General features: G+C 42.4%; 1 protein-coding gene and 1 long non-coding RNA gene across 6 annotated transcripts; one reads left to right on the plus strand and one right to left on the minus strand.

The window, feature by feature from the left end:
- Positions 1 to 8,543: 8,543 nt before the first annotated feature.
- LOC146375326 (uncharacterized) lies at positions 8,544 to 12,262 on the minus strand. Of its 4 annotated transcripts, none has more exons than XM_084948373.1 (2): positions 11,806 to 12,262; positions 8,544 to 11,707 (listed from the first exon to the last, which is right to left on the minus strand). In XM_084948373.1, exon 2 carries the CDS (start codon positions 10,241 to 10,243, stop codon positions 8,738 to 8,740), a length of 1,506 nt encoding a protein of 501 aa, XP_084804499.1. In that variant the 5' UTR covers positions 10,244 to 11,707; positions 11,806 to 12,262; the 3' UTR covers positions 8,544 to 8,737. The 4 variants fall into 4 exon arrangements, with proteins under 4 accessions (XP_084804499.1, XP_084804498.1, XP_084804500.1 ...); XM_084948372.1 differs by having other exon boundaries at positions 8,544 to 10,720; positions 11,215 to 12,262; XM_084948374.1 differs by having other exon boundaries at positions 8,544 to 10,342; positions 10,595 to 12,262.
- A 6,786-nt stretch (positions 12,263 to 19,048) lies between these two features.
- On the plus strand, positions 19,049 to 22,541 carry LOC146375327 (uncharacterized). Of its 2 annotated transcripts, XR_014801955.1 has the most exons (3): positions 19,049 to 19,729; positions 20,456 to 20,613; positions 21,047 to 22,541. It is a non-coding gene; the product is annotated as an uncharacterized LOC146375327 (long non-coding RNA). The 2 variants fall into 2 exon arrangements; XR_014801954.1 differs by lacking the exon at positions 19,049 to 19,729 and having other exon boundaries at positions 19,736 to 20,613.
- Positions 22,542 to 24,019: the final 1,478 nt, after the last annotated feature.

The raw sequence follows: 24,019 nt of genomic DNA on the forward strand, positions 1-24,019 counted from the left end.
CCATTTACAAGTAGTGACAGTCTGCCGCAACTCGAACTCAAACCCCGCTTTGTTCTTTAATTATAGGCCTTTTATAGCCGTTCATGACACGCACACACACACATAAAGCACTTTGCCTCACCATGAGAATGCAAGTTTACCTAACCTAACCTTTAAAGTATCTGATATAGGATAGAAAAATGAAGCAACCAGAGATTTAATGATGAAGACTCTGGGTTCTGTAGTTCACGTTTTACAGTCCTGAATGACTCTTTGCATATGATTTATTGAAGAGGAGTTTAGAATGCACTTTACATTTAGACTGTTGCTGTTTCATTTTTTACATTGTTGCCGTGTTATGTCATGAATAAGGTTCACCTGCTGGGGGTTTGATGGATCAGCTGGACAATACAGTCAAAGACAGACTTCATTCATCATATGCAAGAATCCTAGTTGGATTTTTGTTGTCACTCATGTTTTTGAACCAAATATTGAAAACAATTCTGACAGACTGGATACCTGGTCAGGGTGTACATTACCTTGTACTCAAGCATCCCAGGACAGAGCCCTGCCCCACCATGAGCCTGGGTGGATACGTGGTTATTAATATAAGGACCAATACTGAATATGAATATTTCATGAAAATTGAATTATAATACAAATTAGTAATAAGGGTTTCTCTGCGCCCTTATCTACCCCATACTCAAAGAGCTGCGGGCAGAGAGGGTGACAGGAGAGGATGGCACTGAAGAGAAGATGCTCGGTTTCTGGAGTCTCCTGGTCCTGTCAGTATTAGTAGGATGCATCTGCTGTGTCTTCTCGTGGATGCTCACCTACCTTGACTCGTCCCAGCCTGGTATGGATTTCCCAACACTGCGGACAGTGGCCCACGTCAGAGACGTTTAATATTGATTACATATGTCTGAATTGCTAACCCTAACCCTAACCCTAGCTCAACAGACCACAATGCCCTGGACTGTCAGTATTATTACACGCTGTGAACATAAGTACCTTTGATCACTGTTGTAGAGACCCACCTTTTAGCACATCCCAGCACACCCACTCACTTCACCAGATGCACCTTGTTTAGTTCTCTCACCTTTGATTGGGTGTGGTGCTTGTCCTTAATTGCACTCACCTGTCACACATTATATAAGGACTGCATTCACTTTAGGCTCACTCCTTCTTCACTCCCACACGGGGCGGCAGCAGAGGTTCTGTTCTGTTCTGGTTTTTCTTATTTTATGTATTGTTTAAGGTAATGAGTAACTTCTCTGTTTTCTTTCAGCATTGGCAGTCCATGTGTGTCTTTCTTTCCTTCCTTCTTTGCTTTATTGATTTGAGAATAAAAGGAGAACCCTGTGAATGATTAGATGACTGCTTATTCTTATCCTAATCGGATGAGCCCATGATGCTGATTACTCAACCCTGAGCCTTCTTTTCCTTCATAACATGGTCCTCCGAGCCGGAGCAGTGTTAGCGTCATGGATTCAAAGCAGCCATTGACTGAAGGTTTGAGAAGATCCAGTCGTGATAGTCGACCTCCTGCCCACCTGCAGCAGTATGACGTTCAGTATCATGGAAGTAGAAGAGCTACATGTGAGACAGAGAGTCAAACCGAATGCCAGCATAGTGACAAAGACACACATGGGCTGCAGGATCCTGTCGGAGAGTCAGAAAGTCAACCAGAGACCCGCCCTGCTCCTTTACCTACCAACCAAGATGAGGTCATGAGGGAACTCCTGACGACGATGAGGGAGATTAGGCAATTTATGATTCAATCATCTCCTTCCCATTCTCGTAGCTCCAGATCTTCAATTCGCACTGTCTCATCTGATGGAATCAGATCTTCTGTATGCAGTTTACGAGCCAGTCCTCAAACACATCAACAACATGAGCAGCTCCCAGTGATTGATACAGCAACCTGTCAATCACCCTTCCAGCCCCCACAGATTAGCCGTCAGTCTGGCTTAGTTACAGCTGCCAGCCCTCCTTTACCTAATTCAACAATATTAGATGCTGCAGTCCCTTCAACTGGTTTACCTAGACCAGTCCTTGCTACAGAAGATGAGACTCCCTTTGATTTCCTGGCCTTATCACAGCAGGATCCCCACCAGGTCTCATGTGTTCAACCTGCTGTTCCTTTAGCTGAAGACCCTGTTCAACCTCTCATTTGCATATCTGACCACAAGTATTGCCCTCCTCTAGAGCAGCAACCAGCTACATCCAATGCCTCACATGAACAGAAACCTTTGATACCTGTTACTGCTAGCTCGGGTCACTCCTCTAGCACGAGAACACATGTATATAAGCTTGAAGGTCCTTCGTTTCCAGACCTTAGTAGAGAAGACGAAATGCAATACAGGATGTTACGGATGGCCCTTACAAACCTTCTTGATCCTCATGAGACAGAGCACTTCAAATATCATGTCCTTCTTGATCACCTCAAAGTAGACCAAGCTAAACGATTAGCTCTTGCCTTTTCCTACGCTCCTGACCCATACACTCAAGCCATCAAAGCCCTTGATGAGCGTTATGGGCAACCAAGACAGCTGGCATTGAAAGAGCTAAAGAATATACTGGAACTGCCTCCTATCAGAGCAGGTGATGGTCAGAGTCTTGATAATTTTGCTCTTCGTGTACAGGCTTTAGTTGGGTTGCTTAGCACTATGGGAGAACAAGGACGTGCAGAACTAGATTGTGGCTCCCATGTTGATCGCTTGTTAGCGAAGTTGCCTGCAGAGCATTTCAGTCGCTTCAAACGGCACGTTTACAGGGAACAGGGAGAAATAACGTATACCTTGCCTTTGTTCTCATCCTGGTTGCAAATGGAATGCAAGTGTCAACCCAGAAAGGCCAGTCCTGTTTCATCCTTCAACCAGCCACAACCTGCCCCTAAGTACACCTCTCCACTTACAACAATATTACATGGGGCAAATACATCTGATGATCCTGTACAGGCAGCACCACCGATCATAACAACTAAGGCAACATGTGCATATTGCCGCTCACCTGAACACCACATTAGTAAGTGTCCCGAGTTCATTCAGAAGACAAAGGATGAGAAAATAAACTGGATAAAAGCAAACAAACGGTGTTGGCGTTGTGCTAGGACTCATCAGGCCGCAAAGTGTGACCTGAGGAAAGCATGTGCCACCTGTATGGGACGACATCTACAGATCCTATGTGATGTAAATAAGAGATCTACAACTGAATCTAATCCTGTAGTGAGGACACTGTACTTTGATAGACCTAGTGATTGTCCTAGTGTCCTTTTAAAGGTTGTGAAAGTGCTCCTGCGAAATGGCAAAAGAACTCTTGAAACATATGCAGTACTTGATGATGGCTCCCAGCGTACCATTCTTCTACCATCAGCGGCGCAGCATCTCAACCTAACTGGGGAAGCAGAGAGATTATCACTTAGAACTGTCCGTCAAGAAGTTGAAACTATTCAAGGTTCTTCCGTAAGTTTCAAAATCTCACCCATCGCACACCCAGAGAAAACCTACACAATTAATAATGCCTTCACTGCAAGTCACCTAGCACTTTCAGACCACACCTACCCTGTATCATCTCTCCAACGGAGATACAAGCATCTTCAAGGTATCCCATTACCCATTATTAATAAAGCAGCGCCACTCCTGCTCATAGGCTCAGATCATACTCACCTCATCACGCCTACTGCTCCATTGAGACAGGGACCATATGGGTCTCCTGCAGGAGTTAAAACCCAATTAGGATGGACACTTCAAGGTCCGATCACAGATTTTCAGCCCCAGAGCAGTACAGAGCATGTGCAGTGTTTGTTCACATCTCTCAGTTCATCTGCAGACGTACTGCGTTATCATGTTGAGAAGCTATGGCAACTAGACACTTTACCTGAATACAGTGAGAAATCTGTGATCCGATCAAAGCAAGATCAACTGGCACTGGAACTCCTTGAACAGGCCACAAAAAGGGTTGAGATCAATGGTGTTAATCGCTACGCCACTCCTCTTCTTCGGATGGCAAACTTTCCTCCTTTGAATGTCCCTCCAACTGTAGTCATGTCTAGACTCCGCAACACTGAGGCTCGGTTAGCTAAAGATCCTGACAAAGCCATGTCTTACAAGGATCAGATTTTGAAATTGGAGCAAGCAGGCTATGTAGTTAAACTTAGCCCGGATGAGATGCACAATAGCAAAGAAGCCTGGTATATTCCTCATCATATGACAAGTCACAACAATAAAGATCGCATAGTCTTTGACTGCTCTTTCACATTTCAAGGTCAGTGTCTCAATAAGTACCTATTGCCAGGACCAATCCTTGGGCCAACACTTCTCGGTGTTTTGTTGCGTTTTAGGCAACATTCAGTGGCAATAAGTGGCGACATCAAAGGCATGTTTCACCAAGTCCGTCTTCTGCCTCCTGATAAACCACTCCTCCGATTCCTGTGGCGTGACATGAGCAAAGCAGCTCCCCCTTCAGTGTATGAGTGGCAGGTACTCCCCTTCGGTACGACCTGCAGCCCTTGTTGTGCAATCTATGCACTGCAGAAACATGTGAAGGAATATCAATCTGACAAAGATGTGCAGTCTTCAGTAATGCAGTGTTTCTATGTTGATAACTGCTTGCAGAGTATTCCATCAGCAGAGTTAGCTCGAACACTCCTAGACAAATTAAGAAACCATCTATCAGAAGGAGGCTTCGATCTTCGCCAGTGGGCCAGCAATAATCCTGTTGTGATTAGCCATCTACCATCTGAGGTAAGAATGGCAAGTAATGAACTTTGCCTGACTGAAGACAAGCCATCTGGCCCACATGAACGCACATTAGGATTATTGTGGAATTGTGAGACTGACTTGTTTTCCTATAAATACAGAACTCTAGCCTCACACCCCACCACAATGCGTCGTATCTATGCAGTACTTGCTCGTCTGTATGACCCATTAGGCTACTTACTCCCATTCACAACACGCGCCAAAACCTTGGTGCAAGAGCTATGGAGAAAGGAGAGAGATTGGAATGACCCTTCCCTTCCATACAACCTCTTAGAGGCATGGAAGTCCTGGGAAGAAGAACTTTGTTATCTTCCACAAATTGCCATCCCACATTGCTATACTTCTAAGGAAATGAATGTTTCTACCACAGTTCGAGACATTCATATCTTCTGTGACGCTTCGGAGCGAGCATATGGTGCTGTCGCATATTTGAGATCAGATGATCTTGAAGGTCATGTGGAACTGAGTTTCTTGTTAGCTCGCTCACGTGTTGCTCCTAAACGGAATTTAACAATACCCAGACTGGAGCTATGCGCAGCCCTACTAGGCGCACGCCTCTGTGAGCTCATACAAACAGAACTCACCTTACCAGTCAGGACTACCACCCTTTGGACTGACTCAACAACTGTACTTCACTGGCTTCAGTCAGATTCCTGCCGTTTCAAGGTATTCGTAGGAGCCAGAGTCTCAGAAATTCAAAACCTCACAAACAGTCAAGACTGGAGATACATCAATTCAGCCACAAATCCTGCTGATGATGTTACGAGAGGTAAATCCCTGAAAGAGTTCCTTAGCCCAAACAGGTGGACCGAGGGTCCCTCGTTTCTGCATGAACCTCCGAATAACTGGCCCACAGTTACAGATTTCCATCCTGATGATGATCAGACTGAGTTAAAGAAATCCTACTTTTTTGGTATTGTCAGTATACCCTCCCATACATACACACCCAGCTTCAGAATCTATCAAGAGCTATTGGATTTCACGGCTCGTTCACTCTCCAACCAAAAGGGTAAATTTCCTTCTGCAGCTGATTATCTAACAGCAGAACAAGAAATCCTTCGTCAGGCACAACTGGACAGTTTCGGTGAAGATTTAGCCCGTTTACAGTCAGACAAACCCCTCTCATCCGACAGCCGTCTATTGTGTTTGTCACCAGTGTTGTGCAGGAATTCTGGACTTATCCATGTAGGAGGCCGACTACGGCAAAGCCCAGACTTGGAATTGAATGTCATTCACCCAATAGTACTTGATCCTGCTCATCCAGTGACCAAACTGATCATACAAGATTATGATGACAAACTGCATCATGCTGGTTCAGAAAGACTTTTTGCTGAACTACGTCGGAAATTTTGGATTCTCAGAGGAAGGGAAGCCGTACGCAGGCATCAGTATAGCTGCGTTGCATGTCAGAAATGGAGAGCACAGCCCATCATTCCAAAAATGTCAGACTTGCCTGCTGCTCGTCTTAGGTTATTCAAACCACCTTTCTACTCCACAGGAATAGACTGCTTTGGACCATACATGGTCAAGACCGGCCGCAGATCGGAGAAAAGGTGGGGAATAATATTCAAATGTCTCACGACTCAGTGTATACATCTTGACCTCCTAAACAGCATGGATACCGACCCCTTCCTCATGGCCCTCCAACGATTCATTTCTCGACGAGGAACACCCCTGGAAATTATATGTGATCAAGGAACTAACTTCAAAGGAGGAGATAAGGAACTACGGGCTGCTTTTGACAACCTTGCTCCGACTCTACAGCCGGTCCTGATGACTAAAAGAATCCATTTCAAATTCAATCCCCCGCATGCACCCCATTTCGGTGGAGCCTGGGAGAGGGAGATACGTTCTGTGAAGAATGCTCTGAAGAGAACCATTGGTGCACAAATGGTCACTGAAGAGGTCTTAAGAACGGTCCTAATTGAGATTGAAGGCATTCTTAACTCAAAACCCCTAGGCTATGTATCCTCAGACATTGCGGATATTGATCCCATAACCCCAAACCTTCTCATTATGGGCCGACATGATTCGTCACTTCCCTTAGTATCCTATTCTGATTCTGACCTCCTAGGTCGACGACGATGGCGACATGCACAAATATTGGCAGATCACTTCTGGCGGCACTTCATAAAGGACTATCTACCATCCCTCCAAAGAAGACACAAATGGCAGAAGGAGAACCCAGATCTCACACTGAACTCTGTCGTAATGATCATGGATTCACGCCTTCCACGTGCCCTCTGGCCCATAGGCAGAGTGACACGCCTCCTGAAAAGCCCAGATGAACGCATCAGAACCGTGGAAGTCTTAGCACAGGATAAAACCTATATCCGCCCTGTCTCCTGTCTTATCCCCCTGCCCCCGCTTCCTGACGAAGACTGATCCTGATCATATCAACATATTTCTCACTAGAAATATGGGGGCGGCTGTTGTAGAGACCCACCTTTTAGCACATCCCAGCACACCCACTCACTTCACCAGATGCACCTTGTTTAGTTCTCTCACCTTTGATTGGGTGTGGTGCTTGTCCTTAATTGCACTCACCTGTCACACATTATATAAGGACTGCATTCAGTTTAGGCTCACTCTTTCTTCACTCCCACACGGGGCGGAAGCAGAGGTGAGGTTCTGTTCTGTTCTGGTTTTTCTTATTTTATGTATTGTTTAAGGTAATGAGTAACTTCTCTGTTTTCTTTCAGCATTGGCAGTCCATGTGTCTTTCTTTCCTTCCTTCTTTGCTTTATTGATTTGAGAATAAAAGGAGAACCCTGTGAATGATTAGATGACTGCTTATTCTTATCCTAATCGGATGAGCCCATGATGCTGATTACTCAACCCTGAGCCTTCCTTTCCTTCATAACAATCACAGTTTATGTTGTAAAAGAGAAAGAATATTGGAAAGAAAGATCAACATTGTGATATTATTTCTTCCAAACTGACCAGAAACATGCTTGTCAGACTCTCACAGCAAAGGATCAGACTCACTGTGCATGACGGCTCAGGCCAATGATGTCTGTTAGATTGTCAGTTGTTTAGTGCTTCTGTACAGTTAGGGTCACCGTCTCTATTTCAGAATAATTAATATGCGGAAAACACTAAAAGTTGATTGTCTTCCAATATTCTAGCATAACTAAAAAACTTTGACTTTGTAAGTACATATTATTAGTCCTAATGCCAATATGATTCTTCATAACTCCTGCTTTGAAATACTGAACTTTAAAATTTACCTGATGAAAGATGATTTACAGTGGCACTCTGTCAGGATCATTCTGACTGTAAGATCACTGTATTAATCTGAATCCTTCTGAAATGTGCTGTGAATGAATGCTGATGCAACTCACTGTGGGAAAGCTGTTAATAAAATGAATCTGTGACACATGCAACACATTCACAGAGGAAGAGGACACAAAGGGAGGACACGCAGAGGCTGTGTTGAAGTCAGAAATCCAAATCTTTATTAAAAAACAGGCGGCGGTAACAAACAGGAAGACAAGAAGTCCATCAAACAGTCTACAGGGTCAAACATACAGAGAATTCAAACAGCAGTAAAAAATAACTGGACACTGAAAAACTTAAAGCAATGTGTGACGCAATAAAAGGAAGCAGCGCAGTATATTCACTGAATTAAAATAATCTAATTCTACTCTACCGTATGTGCTGAGACACTCATCCTTTTTACCAGAGACCTCGCGCTTCGTTCTCGCCCACGGCCTGAAGTCACTAAGGATCACGAGTGGTGTAAGTGGCGTATCAAACAGCGCCGGGCCGGCCTGACCTCCGTGCTCAGACAGTTTTCCTTTGTCGGCCTGCAAAAAATAAACCAAAAAACATATAGCTGTGATTAAAAACATCATCGACATTAAACCTATGGTATTATTGAACATTGTGATAGCCTTTTGAACTCTTTTCTCGTCACGAGTATCTGATTGTTGTGATGGCATGGTGTTGTGTGTAAGTTATGTTGTAGCAAAAAGTTCAAAGCCCTTTTTAGATGCTCAGTTTGGTGCCGCTCCCTTTCGCTGGCGCGGCGACTTCCTCCTAGGCTGCTCTTCTTTCTTCGACCTCCCGGGTAGACCACCGGTTGGCCCGTTGCACAGGTGTGAGGGTTTATTCTGCCTCTGAGTTTCACCTGTGTTGGGTGGAGATTGATTTCTCCCCACCAAGTCCTCGTGCGCCGCTGCGCACTGCGTCCAGTGATACCAGGCGTCGCCTTTCCCTCTCAGTTGAACCGCTGTAGCTGTCCGAGCCGACACCTCGTATGGACCAGTCCAACGGGGTTCCTTCCACTTGCGTTTGATGACCTTCAGCCACACTGCCTTTGCGTCCGGGACCTCTCCTCCTCCTGTGGGCTTTTCACAAGCCACCTGTTTGGTGAAACTGGACACCAGCGCCTTTAACTCGTTCCAATAGTCTGCGTGAGACCTGTTCCCTCTGGTGTCCTGTCCCACCGAGCCCACCGTCCAAGGGGCCGGAAACTGTCTCCCAGTTTGCAGCTCGTACGGTGTGAAGCCCACTTCCGGTTTGACCGCTGGCTTGGGATTGTGTGCGCCACAGATTAAACACATCCTGGCCTTTTCCCTTATCATTTCTTTCAACTCAGGATGCCACCAATGACACAAGTTTCTCTCCATCTGTGCTACCCCCACGTGGGCAAGTCCGTGGGCCTCCTCCACCTTCTGTTTTGCCATTTTGGCTGTCAACACGGGGCGCCCGTCTGGCCCCCTCCACAAGTGTCCATCCTGCCAGGCTCCTTTGTTTTTCCACACCCCCTTTTCCTCTGGGGATGCCTCCTCCTGAGCCTGTTTGACTTCCTCCGTCATGTTAGTGGATACTTCCTCTTCTGCAGTTACCTGTATCATTTGTTTCCGTCCTTTGTAGTCTGCCGCCTCTTTTGCGGCTTCATCTGCTTTCTGGTTTCCTTTTGCCACCATGCTGGTTCCTTGTGAGTGCGCTTTGCATTTTATGATACTCACTTCATCTGGGTCAGCCAAGGCCTTTTCCAGTTCCTCCATTTCACTTTTGTGGCAGATAGGTGCATTGGTTGCTGTTCTGAATCCTGCTCTTTTCCATTGAGCCAGCTCCACATGAGCTGCTCCGAATGCATACGCTGAGTCAGTGTAGATGTTCACTCTCCTATTCTTAGCTAATCTCAAGGCTCGAGCTAGGGCTATCACTTCAGCTCTCTGTGCCGACTGCTGTCCCCCAATTCTTCCTGCTTCTTTGACCTGATACTCCTCTCCTACTCTGCAGACTACCGCATATCCTGCTTTCAGTCCTTCTTCGTCTCTGTGGCAACATCCATCAGTGAACCAGTCCTCAGCTCCAGGTATAGGTTCTGCCTTCAGGTCCTCTCTAATTTTTTCTTCAACCTGTGCTCTTCTGACGCAGTCATGGGGTTCCCCTGCTCCCATTAAATCTGCCATGTTTGCTCCTTCATGTGTGAATGTTAGATTTGGGGCCTCTAAGACTTTGCTCAATCTCTGTTGTGCCCGTGGTGACATACTAAATGCTTGTGAGTTCACGTATGCCACTATGCTGTGTGTAGCTCTACGTCACTTTACCTGGATGATGACTCCTCTCCCCCTCACTCAGAAACACTCCTAATATAACCAAGCAAATAAATAATATTGAAGATTTACTTACATCATTACAAAAACAGCAAAAACATCTCCCTTTGATTCTATTTCTCCATTCCTGCTGAACATCAGGCAACAAATATCTCAATAAATCACAGTAAAATGTAAAGCACATATTTTCTCTGCTTTGTCTAACCTCTGCAGAGCCTCTGTCAAGAAAAACATAACTGTAAGCATAAAACAAATATACATTTCATAACACGTCACTGGACAAACCTTGGTCAGTTGATTTCCTCTGTGCAGTGCAGACGAACATCAGTCAGCAAGTGACTCTGCTGGTTCTTCTGAGGAAACACCACCGTCTCTCCACACCGTCACCATCTGTGAGCACAAACTGCCGCTCTGCTCTGCCAGCATGTAGGAAATCACATATCACACACAGGGGTGAAGAAACATCAGAGCTCAACTTTGGATACTTTAGATCTTAACAGATCAAAGTAGCTCTTAGTTTCAGCAATCAGTGAGCAGACAAACAATGATACCATACTGATTCTGTATGAATACAATATGGTATTTTCAATACAGGTGTCAAATTAATTTATTAAAACTAATACAGATATATGTATATTTTTTTTTGATAAATTAGTTTGCTAAATTATAAGAATATATATTTTTATTTTTTTTTCATTTAACAATTGCAACTGAAAGAAATTAAATATTGAACAAAAATATATTGTCACATTCTGAGCATGCTCAGCATGCTGACAGACTTGAAGTTGCTACAGATTTTAAGAAGTGATAATTATAGGGAAGAAACTTCTCTTTTTCATCCGTTTAATCAAACATTTGATGCCTCAGCTGTCTCAGTCCTATAGCGTTCTGCAACTACAACTAACCTGAAGCTTGGATTTGGCTGCAGGTGCCCCTGTACATCCTTCTCAGCAGCACACATGTGGGTACCATTTAATCACACTTCTTCCTGAGCTTTGCTTCATCACAAGACCAAAGGTGGCATCCCGTGTCACAGTCTTATCATCATCCAGAAGAAACATTTGAAGAAACATCATGGAGAAGAAACATTTACGCACCTCCTGGTTTTGTTTTCTGATCCTGCGAAAAGACTGAGGACAACAAAGCCCAGAGAACACGAGATACACAACATCCAACATTCAGACTCAACAGCCTCCATAAATGAAGAGCACCAGGTTGGTTCAGTTATAGTAGATATAAGCATACTTCACATTACTGGGTATGAATAATAATGAGGAGGCAAACTTTGAAGATGCAGAGCATGATGTCCCATCATCAGACTGTAAACAAACATCCACCAGGCTTCTTTGTTGGCAAAATTGATGATTCTCCTATCAGGGATCAGTAGCGTGTATTAACCTGTGGTATAAGCAGCAGTCACTGAAATATTACTCTTTCAGATAAGAAATCTAGCACATAAAAGCCAGGGTGGGAGGGATCTCTGCAAACTGACTTACCTCTGCAAGTGTGAAGCTCAACAAAAATCTGACTCTCCAGTCACAGACAAACAAAAACCTCCAGCTGGGAGATAGAAAACGCTGTCTGGGTCTTGCTGGATGTTGCTGGTCAGAGTCCACACATTAGCAGAGTGCTTCTTGGTCCCACTGACCCATGTGGACAGCGACTGTGGAGAACTGTTCTGGAAAACAGAGAAGAGAATTAAAATAACAAAAAGCCAAACAGGATTTCCACAAAGACTCTCTTGGAATCAGCAATCAAAAAAATCACTGGTTCATATTTCAATTAAATATGAACAGGTTCCTCAAATGTAAGCAGTTCAGATCTGATTTAATTTAATTTCCTTCACACAGCACATTCGTCCAGGCTGACAGGTAAACATAGAATTAATCTCAGGTAACATGACTCATAGTAGAGATTCAGTAAGAAAGATTGCAGGCTCAAATATTATTACCACACAATCCAAGGACACACCAACAGCTCAGATTTGTAGAACTATTTAAACAAATGTCTTCTGAATATTCAATTTAGGTTCACAGTGGGAGGGTGGGAGGTGTCGTGGAATTTTTTAAATAAAGTCTGCAACACAGAAAGAGCTGTGATCAAGCTATTTATTACTGCGCCAACACACATCAAACATCACAGTTCAGTCATGTCAGCGCTGCCGCAGAAGTGGTGCTCCTACTCCTTTATGCATTCCAAGGAAGAGGGAGGAAGTTACAAACTGATCCTACCACACTTCACGTGCCTCGCTATGAAACCTAACCGATCAATGGTTAAGCTGTTTTGTGCCCTTGGCCTTATCAGCACCTGTAAAGGGAGTTGTTTTCTCAAACTGCTGACGCTGAAGTAAGTTCATCTAGTTTTAGAAACTTTCACTGAACAGTCTATAACAGTGTCACAACTAAGCATATGCATAAGCACTTAAATACTTTAAATGAGAATAACAGAAAATTTCTATTAAAAAGGCTAGAGCCTGTCCCAGTAGTCATAGGTAGAGCACACCTGGACAGGTCACCAGTCTGTCAGAGGACTAACACAGAGACAGACATCAGAGTAACAAATCTATTTAAAATTAATGTAAGTTTGCTGCAGCTGTATGTATGAACATGTGTTTCTGTGCTCACAGTCCACCTCTCAGGAAGCTGCAGTTCACTTTTAGTCAACTTTAAACAGACCTCACAAAAGGCTGATGTGGCTGGATCAGTAGTCTGATTTAAGTACGATAGCTTTGGCCAGGGATTAATCTGGTGCATCGCTTCACTGCAGTCTTACGTATTTTCCCCACACCTGAATAAAAAATACTGATATATACAAATAACAGCTTCAGCTGATGCAGCCTGACTCAATCCTAGATGTTCAGCACACAGAGACACAGAGGTGCCGTTTAAAGTTTAGTGTTAACCTGAGTCACTGATCATTTGCAGTATTACAGAGTCTGGCAGTCTTTGCATGATGTCCACGTCACTGTACGTTTCTAGCTGACTCTCAGGTGTGACAGGTGTGCCAGCAGGAAAGAGTAATAATAACCTGCATCCTGAGGTTTGTCATGCAGGATTAAAGGAGCCAGGCTTTGTTCACACAGCTAGGATTGTATTTTACACTGACCCTGGGTCAGTATAAGTATCATACAGTTTAAACGAAGCACTGAAACTTGCACATATTTATTACAGATGCACTGAAGCTAATCGAGATATTTGCTGTCAGTCTGTGGCTGCGATTAAACACTTTACTGGAAACTTTATTAACTAGTACCTTCATCAGTCATGACAGAAGCTAATATTTCTGTGCTAACATCGTTTAACCAGTAACAGCTTTCCTCCAATATAAGCTAACGTTTACACCGTAACTTTAAGCTAGCACCACAAAGACGGTAAAACACGTAATAATATCTACAAATGCATCTTAAAGCTGTTATATTAGCACTCGGTGTATTACTAAGATAACCACATTAACATTACTGACACTCGCTGACTTTTAATAGTCATTCTATAAATGCTGTCCGTTTAAATGGTCTTACCTGTACACACTGCATATCCACCGGATTCCAGCCAGAGTGGATTCTGGAGTCTTCCCACGCTCCTGTTAGTGATCCTCCATCTGGATGGATGAGAACAACCTTCTGAACAATCTAGCAGGAGATGGCCCATATCTATGGGACTGATTTGTGCTAATAACGCCCATTGTATGGACTGATAACAGCCGAAGCGGGTGAATAAAGTCACCCAGTAGCTAGCTGTGCCATTACCCAGCATACATCACTCCCTCCATAAATGCAATAAACGATAGAAAAGTATCGTTCTACCTGTTTTTCAGGTAGTTGTTTACATTATATAATTTATTGTGTTCCGTATACGTCACTACAATGTGATTTGGAAAATGTCTAAATATACCGACAACAGGCACTTCCGCGGCAATCTCTTCAATCGGAGGAGCCTTCACGTCAATTCCCGACGCGAGGGGGGTACCCTGCGCGTCCATAAGCGAAGCAGAGGGAGCCTGACCATGCGTCACACGTTTGACGAGTTGGGAGTGAGAACGTGTTGGACGATGACGTACACCTAAAAGAGCTCAAAATCAGAAAACGTTGCTCTAAAACATGTTGACATGGTAAATGAACAATAATCAAAATTGATCATGCAAACTGAAAGACTACTTACTATGTTTCTCTTGTTACTTCATTAGCCTCAGTGTTCTCAGATCATTCTTTACATAAAAGCACCCAGTTGTCTTGCAAAGAATGTGTAGGATTAGTGAAATCACACACATTCAAAGATACTGGTAGTTATTGTTTCAAATGCCTATTTCATGACAACCAGGCTAAATTCATCGAAAGAGATGATGAAAGAGATTATCTGGATGCTGAAATGATTGTTAAAATACATTAGGCCAATAATAGTAGACCTGTGCTACATTTGTCCAGCTAGGCAACACATATTTCTGCATAAGAGATACATGAGACACCCTTTAAATAAGCAAATTTCATGTTTAAAACATGGAAATGCAGCCAAAATGGACCATACAATGGCCTCAGTGAACACATCAGCACATAAGTAGAGATGAGGAAACTCAATCACATTAGATATTAATATTACTATGAGTAAATTATATATATTATATATTCTGTTCCATGGTTTAAAGAATACAATGTGATAATCAGACATGAGAACGCTGTTTCCAGTTATACAAATTTATTTTATTTCACTATTAAAGAAGCCAATTATGTGAATAAAAGCTCACCACAAGAACATCTCCCAACCCAGTCTTACAAAGTTGCAGTTACAATAAAAACTGGGTATGGAACATGAACTGTTGGTGAGCTAAAAAACAATCCTGGTGCTGATGCTTGTCATTGAACGTTTTGGACAGAGCTCTTGATTGAAATGCCTACCGTTGTGTGTAGGCATTTCAGTCCAGATGTTATGGAGTTCAGTTCAGCTAAGATGTATTTCTAAAGCACCGGATCGCAAAAATAGCCGCTTCTCGGCTGTTTATATTGTAAGGTAAAGACCATACAATATAAGAGAGAAAACCCCCCAACAATCAGATGATCCCCTGTGAGCAAACCCTTGATGACAGTGTCTGTGAAGGTTATCAGTCATCAAGGCCATAGTAGTCTAAGGAGCTTGGAAAGAAAAGCGCCTGGACTTCTTTAAGTTAAAGAAGTCCAGGCGCTTTTCTCCAAGCTCCTTAGACTTGGTGACGGTGGGAAAGAAAAACTCCCTTTTAACAGGAAGAAACTTTCGGCAGAACCAGGCTCAGTGAGGGGCGGCCATCTGCCTCGACCGGTTGGGGGGGGGCACAGCTGTTATAACCCCTGACGCAGCATAGCTTCTAATTCTGAAAGATACGTAAATACCTTAAACCTGCACTCTATGCAGGACACCAAGTGATGACACGACTTGCAGTACTATAGGAGTCTATGCAGAAACAGTTTTCTCTCTTGAATCTCTGTAATTTTTTTGCTACTGAGTGTCTGGGTGCAGTCACTCATTTTGGGCCAATTAAATCAAATGAATTGAACCTGCGTTAACCAGGTTTAATAGGGAGGGCCAAAGTCGTAGTTGTGCTAAATTTCCTCGAATTCTCCTCGGAGATTTTCGAGTAGCTTCCTTTGTTCTTGAAAGTTCTTTTCCATTTGTCTCATCGCTTCCCGTCCATTCCACATCTTTTTGGTAAGGTCACTAACCTTATTTTCTAAGGCCTTATTTTCTTGTTTGAGTATGTCAACTTGGACATCGTAGTTGTTTATCAGATTGTTATGTTCTTCCTGTGAAACTTTGGGAGTCTGAGCTTGGGTTTGCAACGCCATGTCTTCTGTTTTCAAGGCTTCCTGTACATCACACAGATTTTTCTTGACCTCTTCAAGCTCTCTTTTCACTGCCTCAAATTCATGGCACAACAACTCCTTTTCTCTGTTGGTCACGTTAAAATCATGTTCGGAGTCTTTCTCAGTGGCTTTGAAGATCCGTGATTCTCCTTTCACACCCTCATCGTGTGGTTTCAGTTCTTTTTGAGAATCACCACTCCTTTTGGAAAGCTCCTGGAGGTCCTGTTCAAGAAGTTCGTTATGCCTCGATATGTCAATTTCACGTGCAACGCATTGGAGTTCCAGGGTCTGTCTGAGCTGTTCACTGTCCGTTGTTTTGTTTTCCTCATTCATGATCCTTTTTCTTTCTCCACTCTCTTGTAACTCTTTAAAGGCTGTGTTTGCCTGATGGAGTTTATCTTTAACAGCCCGTATTTCCTGTTGCATGTCATCTTTTTCCTTTTCAAAGTCCCTTTTCAGCTCTCTGATTTCTGCCTCCATTTCCTGCATCACCTCTTTCTGTTGCTGGATCTCTTTGGTTTTGGAGCTGTTTAAATCCTTTAGAATTTGGTTCCAATATTCCAGGTCTTGAATTTTGAAGTGAATTTTTTCATTCTCTAGTTGCAGGTCTCTTTTCCTCTTGTTTTTAGAGAACCCACTTCGTTTGAAGAGAACTTCAATGTTTTTTTGGAGAATTTTGTTCTCATTTATGAGCTCTCTTTTTTGCTCCTTAAGGTCGGCGTTCTCGACTTTAAGGTCACGTATGGTAGAGTTTTGTTCTTTGAGAGTTTTATTCTCATTTTTCAGCTCTTTGATTTGCTGGTTAAGTTTTTCGTTCTCTGCTCTCAGGTTGCACACAACAGGATTTGACAGACTCATATTTCAAATTGAAGTTGATGTTAAATCTCTGTACTAACTAAAAGATTTTTTAAAAATACGGTCAACTGTGTCAGAAACTGAAGTTTCGAGTAGTTTAACTGCCTAGTGAATTCTTCCACTATCTTTGAAAGACTGACAAGAATGAGAACCTTTCCCCTCTTTAAGGGTTTTAGTGTGCTGATGTCATAAAGAAGATCAGAGATCAAAGGGATTCTGGTGGAATGTCACTGTGTCTGGTCTGGGCAGTTCTGAATTGAATAATAACAAAATGCAGATTGATGGTAATTGTAACTGATAATGGTTACATGAATTATAAACACCCAATAAATATTATTTAGAAATCCAAACTGTGGTGGAGGTGTGGTCCCTGGCTCAGCCGCAGGGGAGGAGTGATGCAGTGAGCTCAAGGGGGCGGTGCCAGGGAGGCTGCAGGGACAGGTGGTGATGATCTTCCTAACGAGGTTTTCCTTTTTATATAGTCAAGCCGGAGACCAGAGTGAGCAGGAGCATGTGCAGAAGACCAACCGGAGAGTTGGTGAACAGGTTGGCAAACCATGAAAGCCATATGTGTGGTGCTTAAACAAACACTCGTCCAGAGTGATCAACATAACAGTGTGTCGGGTTGACTTTTATACAAACAAACCAAAAAGAACAAAAACATGTCATTGTGAAGCTTTGGCAAATACTAGATTGGTCAACTGATGTGCCGTAAGCATCTGTCAGGCTCTCTGACAGTTAGTTAGTGTTGCCTACAGTTAAAATATGTAATTGTGGTGAAGAGTTAGTATGATTTTACATAAATGGAATCCACATTTAGGAGCCCTTCAGTAAATCCAGGCCAAGCTAAGAAGATGAGCAATGGGAGAAAGACCAAGGACAGAACACATGGAGATGACTGACCAGCGAGCTTTTAATGCTTAAACCTCGTCAAAGTAACTTTTTGTTGTGACTAAATTGTAAAGAGGGATGTGTGTGTATAGAAAGATGGCTGTTAGAGTAGCAGATGTTTAATTTTGTCTAAATTCACTATTAATTCAACACGTTCTCACTCCCAACTCGTCAAACGTGTGACGCATGGTCAGGCTCCCGCTGCTTCGCTTATGGACGCGCAGGGTACCCCCCTCGCGTCGGGAATTGACGTGAAGGCTCCTCCGATTGAAGAGATTGCTGCGGAAGTGCCTGTTGTCGGTATATTTAGACATTTTCCAAATCACATTGTAGTGACGTATACGGAACACAATAAATTATATAATGTAAACAACTACCTGAAAAACAGGTAGAACGATACTTTTCTATCGTTTATTGCATTTATGGAGGGAGTGATGTATGCTGGGTAATGGCACAGCTAGCTACTGGGTGACTTTATTCACCCGCTTCGGCTGTTATCAGTCCATACAATGGGCGTTATTAGCACAAATCAGTCCCATAGATATGGGCCATCTCCTGCTAGATTGTTCAGAAGGTTGTTCTCATCCATCCAGATGGAGGATCACTAACAGGAGCGTGGGAAGACTCCAGAATCCACTCTGGCTGGAATCCGGTGGATATGCAGTGTGTACAGGTAAGACCATTTAAACGGACAGCATTTATAGAATGACTATTAAAAGTCAGCGAGTGTCAGTAATGTTAATGTGGTTATCTTAGTAATACACCGAGTGCTAATATAACAGCTTTAAGATGCATTTGTAGATATTATTACGTGTTTTACCGTCTTTGTGGTGCTAGCTTAAAGTTACGGTGTAAACGTTAGCTTATATTGGAGGAAAGCTGTTACTGGTTAAACGATGTTAGCACAGAAATATTAGCTTCTGTCATGACTGATGAAGTTACTAGTTAATAAAGTGTTTAATCGCAGCCACAGACTGACAGCAAATATGTCGATTAGCTTCAGTGCATCTGTAATAAATATGTGCAAGTTTCAGTGCTTCGTTTAAACTGTATGATACTTATACTGACCCAGGGTCAGTGTAAAATACAATCCTAGCTGTGTGAACAAAGCCTGGATCCTTTAATCCTGCATGACAAACCTCAGGATGCAGGTTATTATTACTCTTTCCTGCTGGCACACCTGTCACACCTGAGAGTCAGCTAGAAACGTACAGTGACGTGGACATCATGCAAAGACTGCCAGACTCTGTAATACTGCAAATGATCAGTGACTCAGGTTAACACTAAAGTTTAAACGGTACCTCTGTGTCTCTGTGTGCTGAACATCTAGGATTGAGTCAGGCTGCATTGACTGTGGGACTTTAATGTGTTAAAAGCAGGTTGAAGACGGCTCAGAAACATTTGAAGATTAAAATTTAGCATTGTGGCTGCTGGTGGCTTGTAAAGCCTCTACTCAGCTGTATTTTTGTTACTAATTTATGTTTGTTGTTGTTTAACACAGATTTCAGAAGAGCAACTATGCTTAATAGTTTAACTAGATTTCATTTGTCAGTGTGGGACTGCTGAGTCACCTGAAGAACTCATTTCATTCATTCTCCACATGATGTTCATTTACAGAAATGTTTCACAGGAACTGATTTCTCCCAAAGGTTGAACTAGTGTGTTTCCATAGATTACCTCTGTATGAATGTACTTCTTAAATGAAGGCAAGTGTTTGTCCTTTTTTGTTCCTCAGGTACAGTACGTGATATCAAGGGCAGGCGGTCAACACTGGGGGTAGACAAGAAGCAGACGTACTTCCAAGAGGGAGCTGCAGTGAGGACACAGCCAGGTCACTGAGGTCAGAGGTCAGAATCTGAAACAGCTCAGGTTTATATTTTAGAGGTTATAAAAAATCAAAATGTATTTATAAAGAAACCTTTAAATAATAGTCATAATTATGATTATTATAAGAAATATCAAACATTTAAGTGGATTTTCTGTTACACATATTGTGTTAGCCCTGCAATAAACTGGCAGCCTGTCTTTGTCCTGTATCAGCTGGGATAGGCTTCATCCTCCCGCAACCCTGAATTGGATACATTGTATTCCAATTATGTAATCTGATCATTTACAAACTCAAGGTATCTAATCAAAATGTAAGTAATAATTATAAAATGGGAAAGCAGAAATAAGTGTGACATGAATGTAAATGTGTGAGCTGACATAGAGGACAGCTACATGCAGTCAGAAAAACCTTTGTTGTCAAGTTTGCAGGTATATCAGCACGAGACATTCTTACATAGAAGAGACTGTTAAAGTCTCTAACTCAGTGAAGCATTATTGGTCCCGTCTGTTTGGATAAATATAGTAAGTTGATGTATGTCCATTTATTGACACATTTTCTTAAGTGCTTATCCAGTTCAGGATCACAGTGGAGCTGCAGCTGGATATGTTCACTAAATAAACCTTACAAAAGTTAACACTAAACCTGCATCCATGTACGTTGTTGTCCACAGGATGAGAAAATCAAACTGGAAGACTGTGGAACATGTTAATAAATGTTTGTGTGTTTATGCCTGTGTCTTTCACAGGAGGCGCTGGAAGGTTTCCCTAATAGTTCCTGGTGAATCAAAGCAGAACCATAAAGGTTGCTGGACTGCATGATGGCCTTACCCCTGAGCAGTCATCCTGTTAAAGGAGGAACCACTTAGAAGCTGTTTTCAAAGTAGCTGAGCAGATTTCATCTCAAGTAAGCAATTAACTGTTTGTTCGTTTGTTCTGCCACTTAAAGAGCATTTAAGGACGTCTTTTGAGTGTCCAGTTGAATTAATTCTACTGGCTCTCATGGTCATTTGTTATTATAGACATATTTTTCATGTTCATCCAGCTATTTAGTAAATTCTATCTATTTAGTAATATCCGTCAGCTATAAAATGTAATATAAATATAAAAATATCTAAATATCTCCTGTCCTTTATGTTTTAATGATGTAAGACCAGACGTCTGTTATCGTGTTACATTAGCATTCCTCACATATCAATGAGATGCTGCACAGTACAATCCTACTGACACAGCAGAGGGATAACGACGGCTATTCAACATCGTTACACGACACATTCGAGCTGCATGACGCAGACAAAGTGACTAAATCATCTTTTTGTGGTTTATTGTCTTCAAACCAGCAGACAAAGCCGATGGCAGAAGATGTCAGAGAAGAACTTCAGGCCGTGGACTGAAAAGGTATTTTTTTCTTGTTATCAAAAGACATTTGGAGTGGCAGCTTCTACAACTGGTTGTGCTAAAGTAAAGCTTACAGTCTAAGAAATCACAGTGTTGATATTCAGCACAAAGAGAAAAGCTCACTTGTTTGAATTCATTTACAATCATAGTTTTATAAATTCTGACTGTAAACAGCTTTTACAGCTTTGATATTGTTTGACACTCGATATCAGGTGATAGGGTTTAATTTAAAGGTTTCTGTGTCCCAATGAGCCATTTACACTGATCAGTGTCAGTTTAACTGTAACACATTCATTATTTAGATTCAACAAAGAAATAACTGAATGTAAAAAATGGCAGCCCTCAGGCCAGGTTTATAGAGATATATGCATGCATTATGAAATTTATGTATCCCAGATCATTGTTATTCATCTAGTCATGGCAGACCTACCTCTTCCTCCCAAGTTAACTGCAACCCAAAAGAACTAGTGGGGCTATTTACACACTCACAACCAGTGTGGGGTAAAAAGAGCCACCAAAAAGCTGTCAGCCACAGATGTGCTATAAGAGTTAGAAACTCTACTTATGGAGAAACTTTCTAAGTCTAACAGAGGACAGGTACTCCTGCCCAAATAACATGATATAACCCCACATACAGCCCAGCCATAAAATGAACCAAGTCATTTAGTTAAAGACAGCATGGGACCAAATGCATGTAACCAGCCTGCATCAACCTGACATTTCTTCCTCCTGAATTAAATGAATGAATGGATGAAAGTTAAATGACTACAAACCTAAAGCCACTAGTTCCCACACTGGAGCTCCCTGACACTGTGTGTTAACCGTATTTAGCTTGTATCAACAGTTGTAACAGGCTAAGCCACCTGAGACACTGCATTGAATGATTGTTCCTGTCTTAATGATTTCAGCTGACTGGTTTCAGCTCAGATGTTCTGCTTTTTCCTTTCAGTAGATCAAAGCAGCTCGTGCTCCTTCTGCTTCCAATTTAGAAGAAGAAGAAGAAGGCGAAGGCTTCAGCGAAGTGGCGTTCATGGTCTCAGTGAACAGTCACGGTCACACACTGCATGTGGTTTTAAAAGCAACATGTCTGTTCACCACAACAATGGAGATGTGTAATATTAGTGCAGCTACGGTTTGTTTTTGAACATCAGTTCTGTTTTCTACTTTGATCACTTAGACCAAAAAAGTGTTGTTTTCAGATTCTTTCTTTTACATCTATAAACCACCTGTTCATTTTTTTATTACAATTAGTTTCACATAAATGTTAGTGTTTCCTTTATGATCTTTTAATGCTTACACTACACTGTACATGTCTACATTAGAGACATTTCTGTTACCTGTTTCTGTTGACTCAGAGTTGTGAAATGTTCTTTTATTTGATGCACAATATGAAGTTCATAATTTTCTTGCAAATAAAACTCTAATGACAAACATGAACAGCTGTGCTTATTTCTGAGACATGAGTTTTGAATGTGTTCATATTTAGACAGTGTGCATCTGTATGCTGAAACTGTAATGGTGAACCTGAGGTGATGGTCAACAGAAGGCAAATATATATCAATATAAAACAATATTGAAGTAATGTCTTTACCCTCTGCAGCGTGTGGACGCTGTGCACGCAGTCACCTTATTCACTGTAGTAAACATGCACCGCTAGCTCACGTGACTGACTGTCTCCATGGTTACATCGTATATTATTAGCTATGTAAACAGCTTCCAAAGATACCGCCATAGCTCTCTGCAGCTGTAACACTTAAACACTTTGCAAATCATTTCACGTGTTTGATAGTTATGAAGACAGAATATGTTTTTAAGGTCATGCTAGGCGGTTGCTATGGTGGTTGCTGTGGACTTGGGTGGACCGCGTCCGATTCCTGTTATTAGCTGTCCGCCGTAGGAAGTCTGCGTTCCATTTACAAGTAGTGACAGTCTGCCGCAACTCGAACTCAAACCCCGCTTTGTTCTTTAATTATAGGCCTTTTATAGCCGTTCATGACACGCACACACACACATAAAGCACTTTGCCTCACCATGAGAATGCAAGTTTACCTAACCTAACCTTTAAAGTATCTGATATAGGATAGAAAAATGAAGCAACCAGAGATTTAATGATGAAGACTCTGGGTTCTGTAGTTCACGTTTTACAGTCCTGAATGACTCTTTGCATATGATTTATTGAAGAGGAGTTTAGAATGCACTTTACATTTAGACTGTTGCTGTTTCATTTTTTACATTGTTGCCGTGTTATGTCATGAATAAGGTTCACCTGCTGGGGGTTTGATGGATCAGCTGGACAATACAGTCAAAGACAGACTTCATTCATCATATGCAAGAATCCTAGTTGGATTTTTGTTGTCACTCATGTTTTTGAACCAAATATTGAAAACAATTCTGACAGACTGGATACCTGGTCAGGGTGTACATTACCTTGTACTCAAGCATCCCAGGACAGAGCCCTGCCCCACCATGAGCCTGGGTGGATACGTGGTTATTAATATAAGGACCAATACTGAATATGAATATTTCATGAAAATTGAATTATAATACAAATTAGTAATAAGGGTTTCTCTGCGCCCTTATCTACCCCATACTCAAAGAGCTGCGGGCAGAGAGGGTGACAGGAGAGGATGGCACTGAAGAGAAGATGCTCGGTTTCTGGAGTCTCCTGGTCCTGTCAGTATTAGTAGGATGCATCTGCTGTGTCTTCTCGTGGATGCTCACCTACCTTGACTCGTCCCAGCCTGGTATGGATTTCCCAACACTGCGGACAGTGGCCCACGTCAGAGACGTTTAATATTGATTACATATGTCTGAATTGCTAACCCTAACCCTAACCCTAGCTCAACAGACCACAATGCCCTGGACTGTCAGTATTATTACACGCTGTGAACATAAGTACCTTTGATCACTGTTGT

This window comes from Perissodus microlepis, chromosome 13, assembly GCF_051167445.1.
Source record: "Perissodus microlepis isolate ML-2025 ecotype Zambia chromosome 13, ASM5116744v1, whole genome shotgun sequence".
NCBI classification, from domain to species: domain Eukaryota; kingdom Metazoa; phylum Chordata; class Actinopteri; order Cichliformes; family Cichlidae; genus Perissodus; species Perissodus microlepis.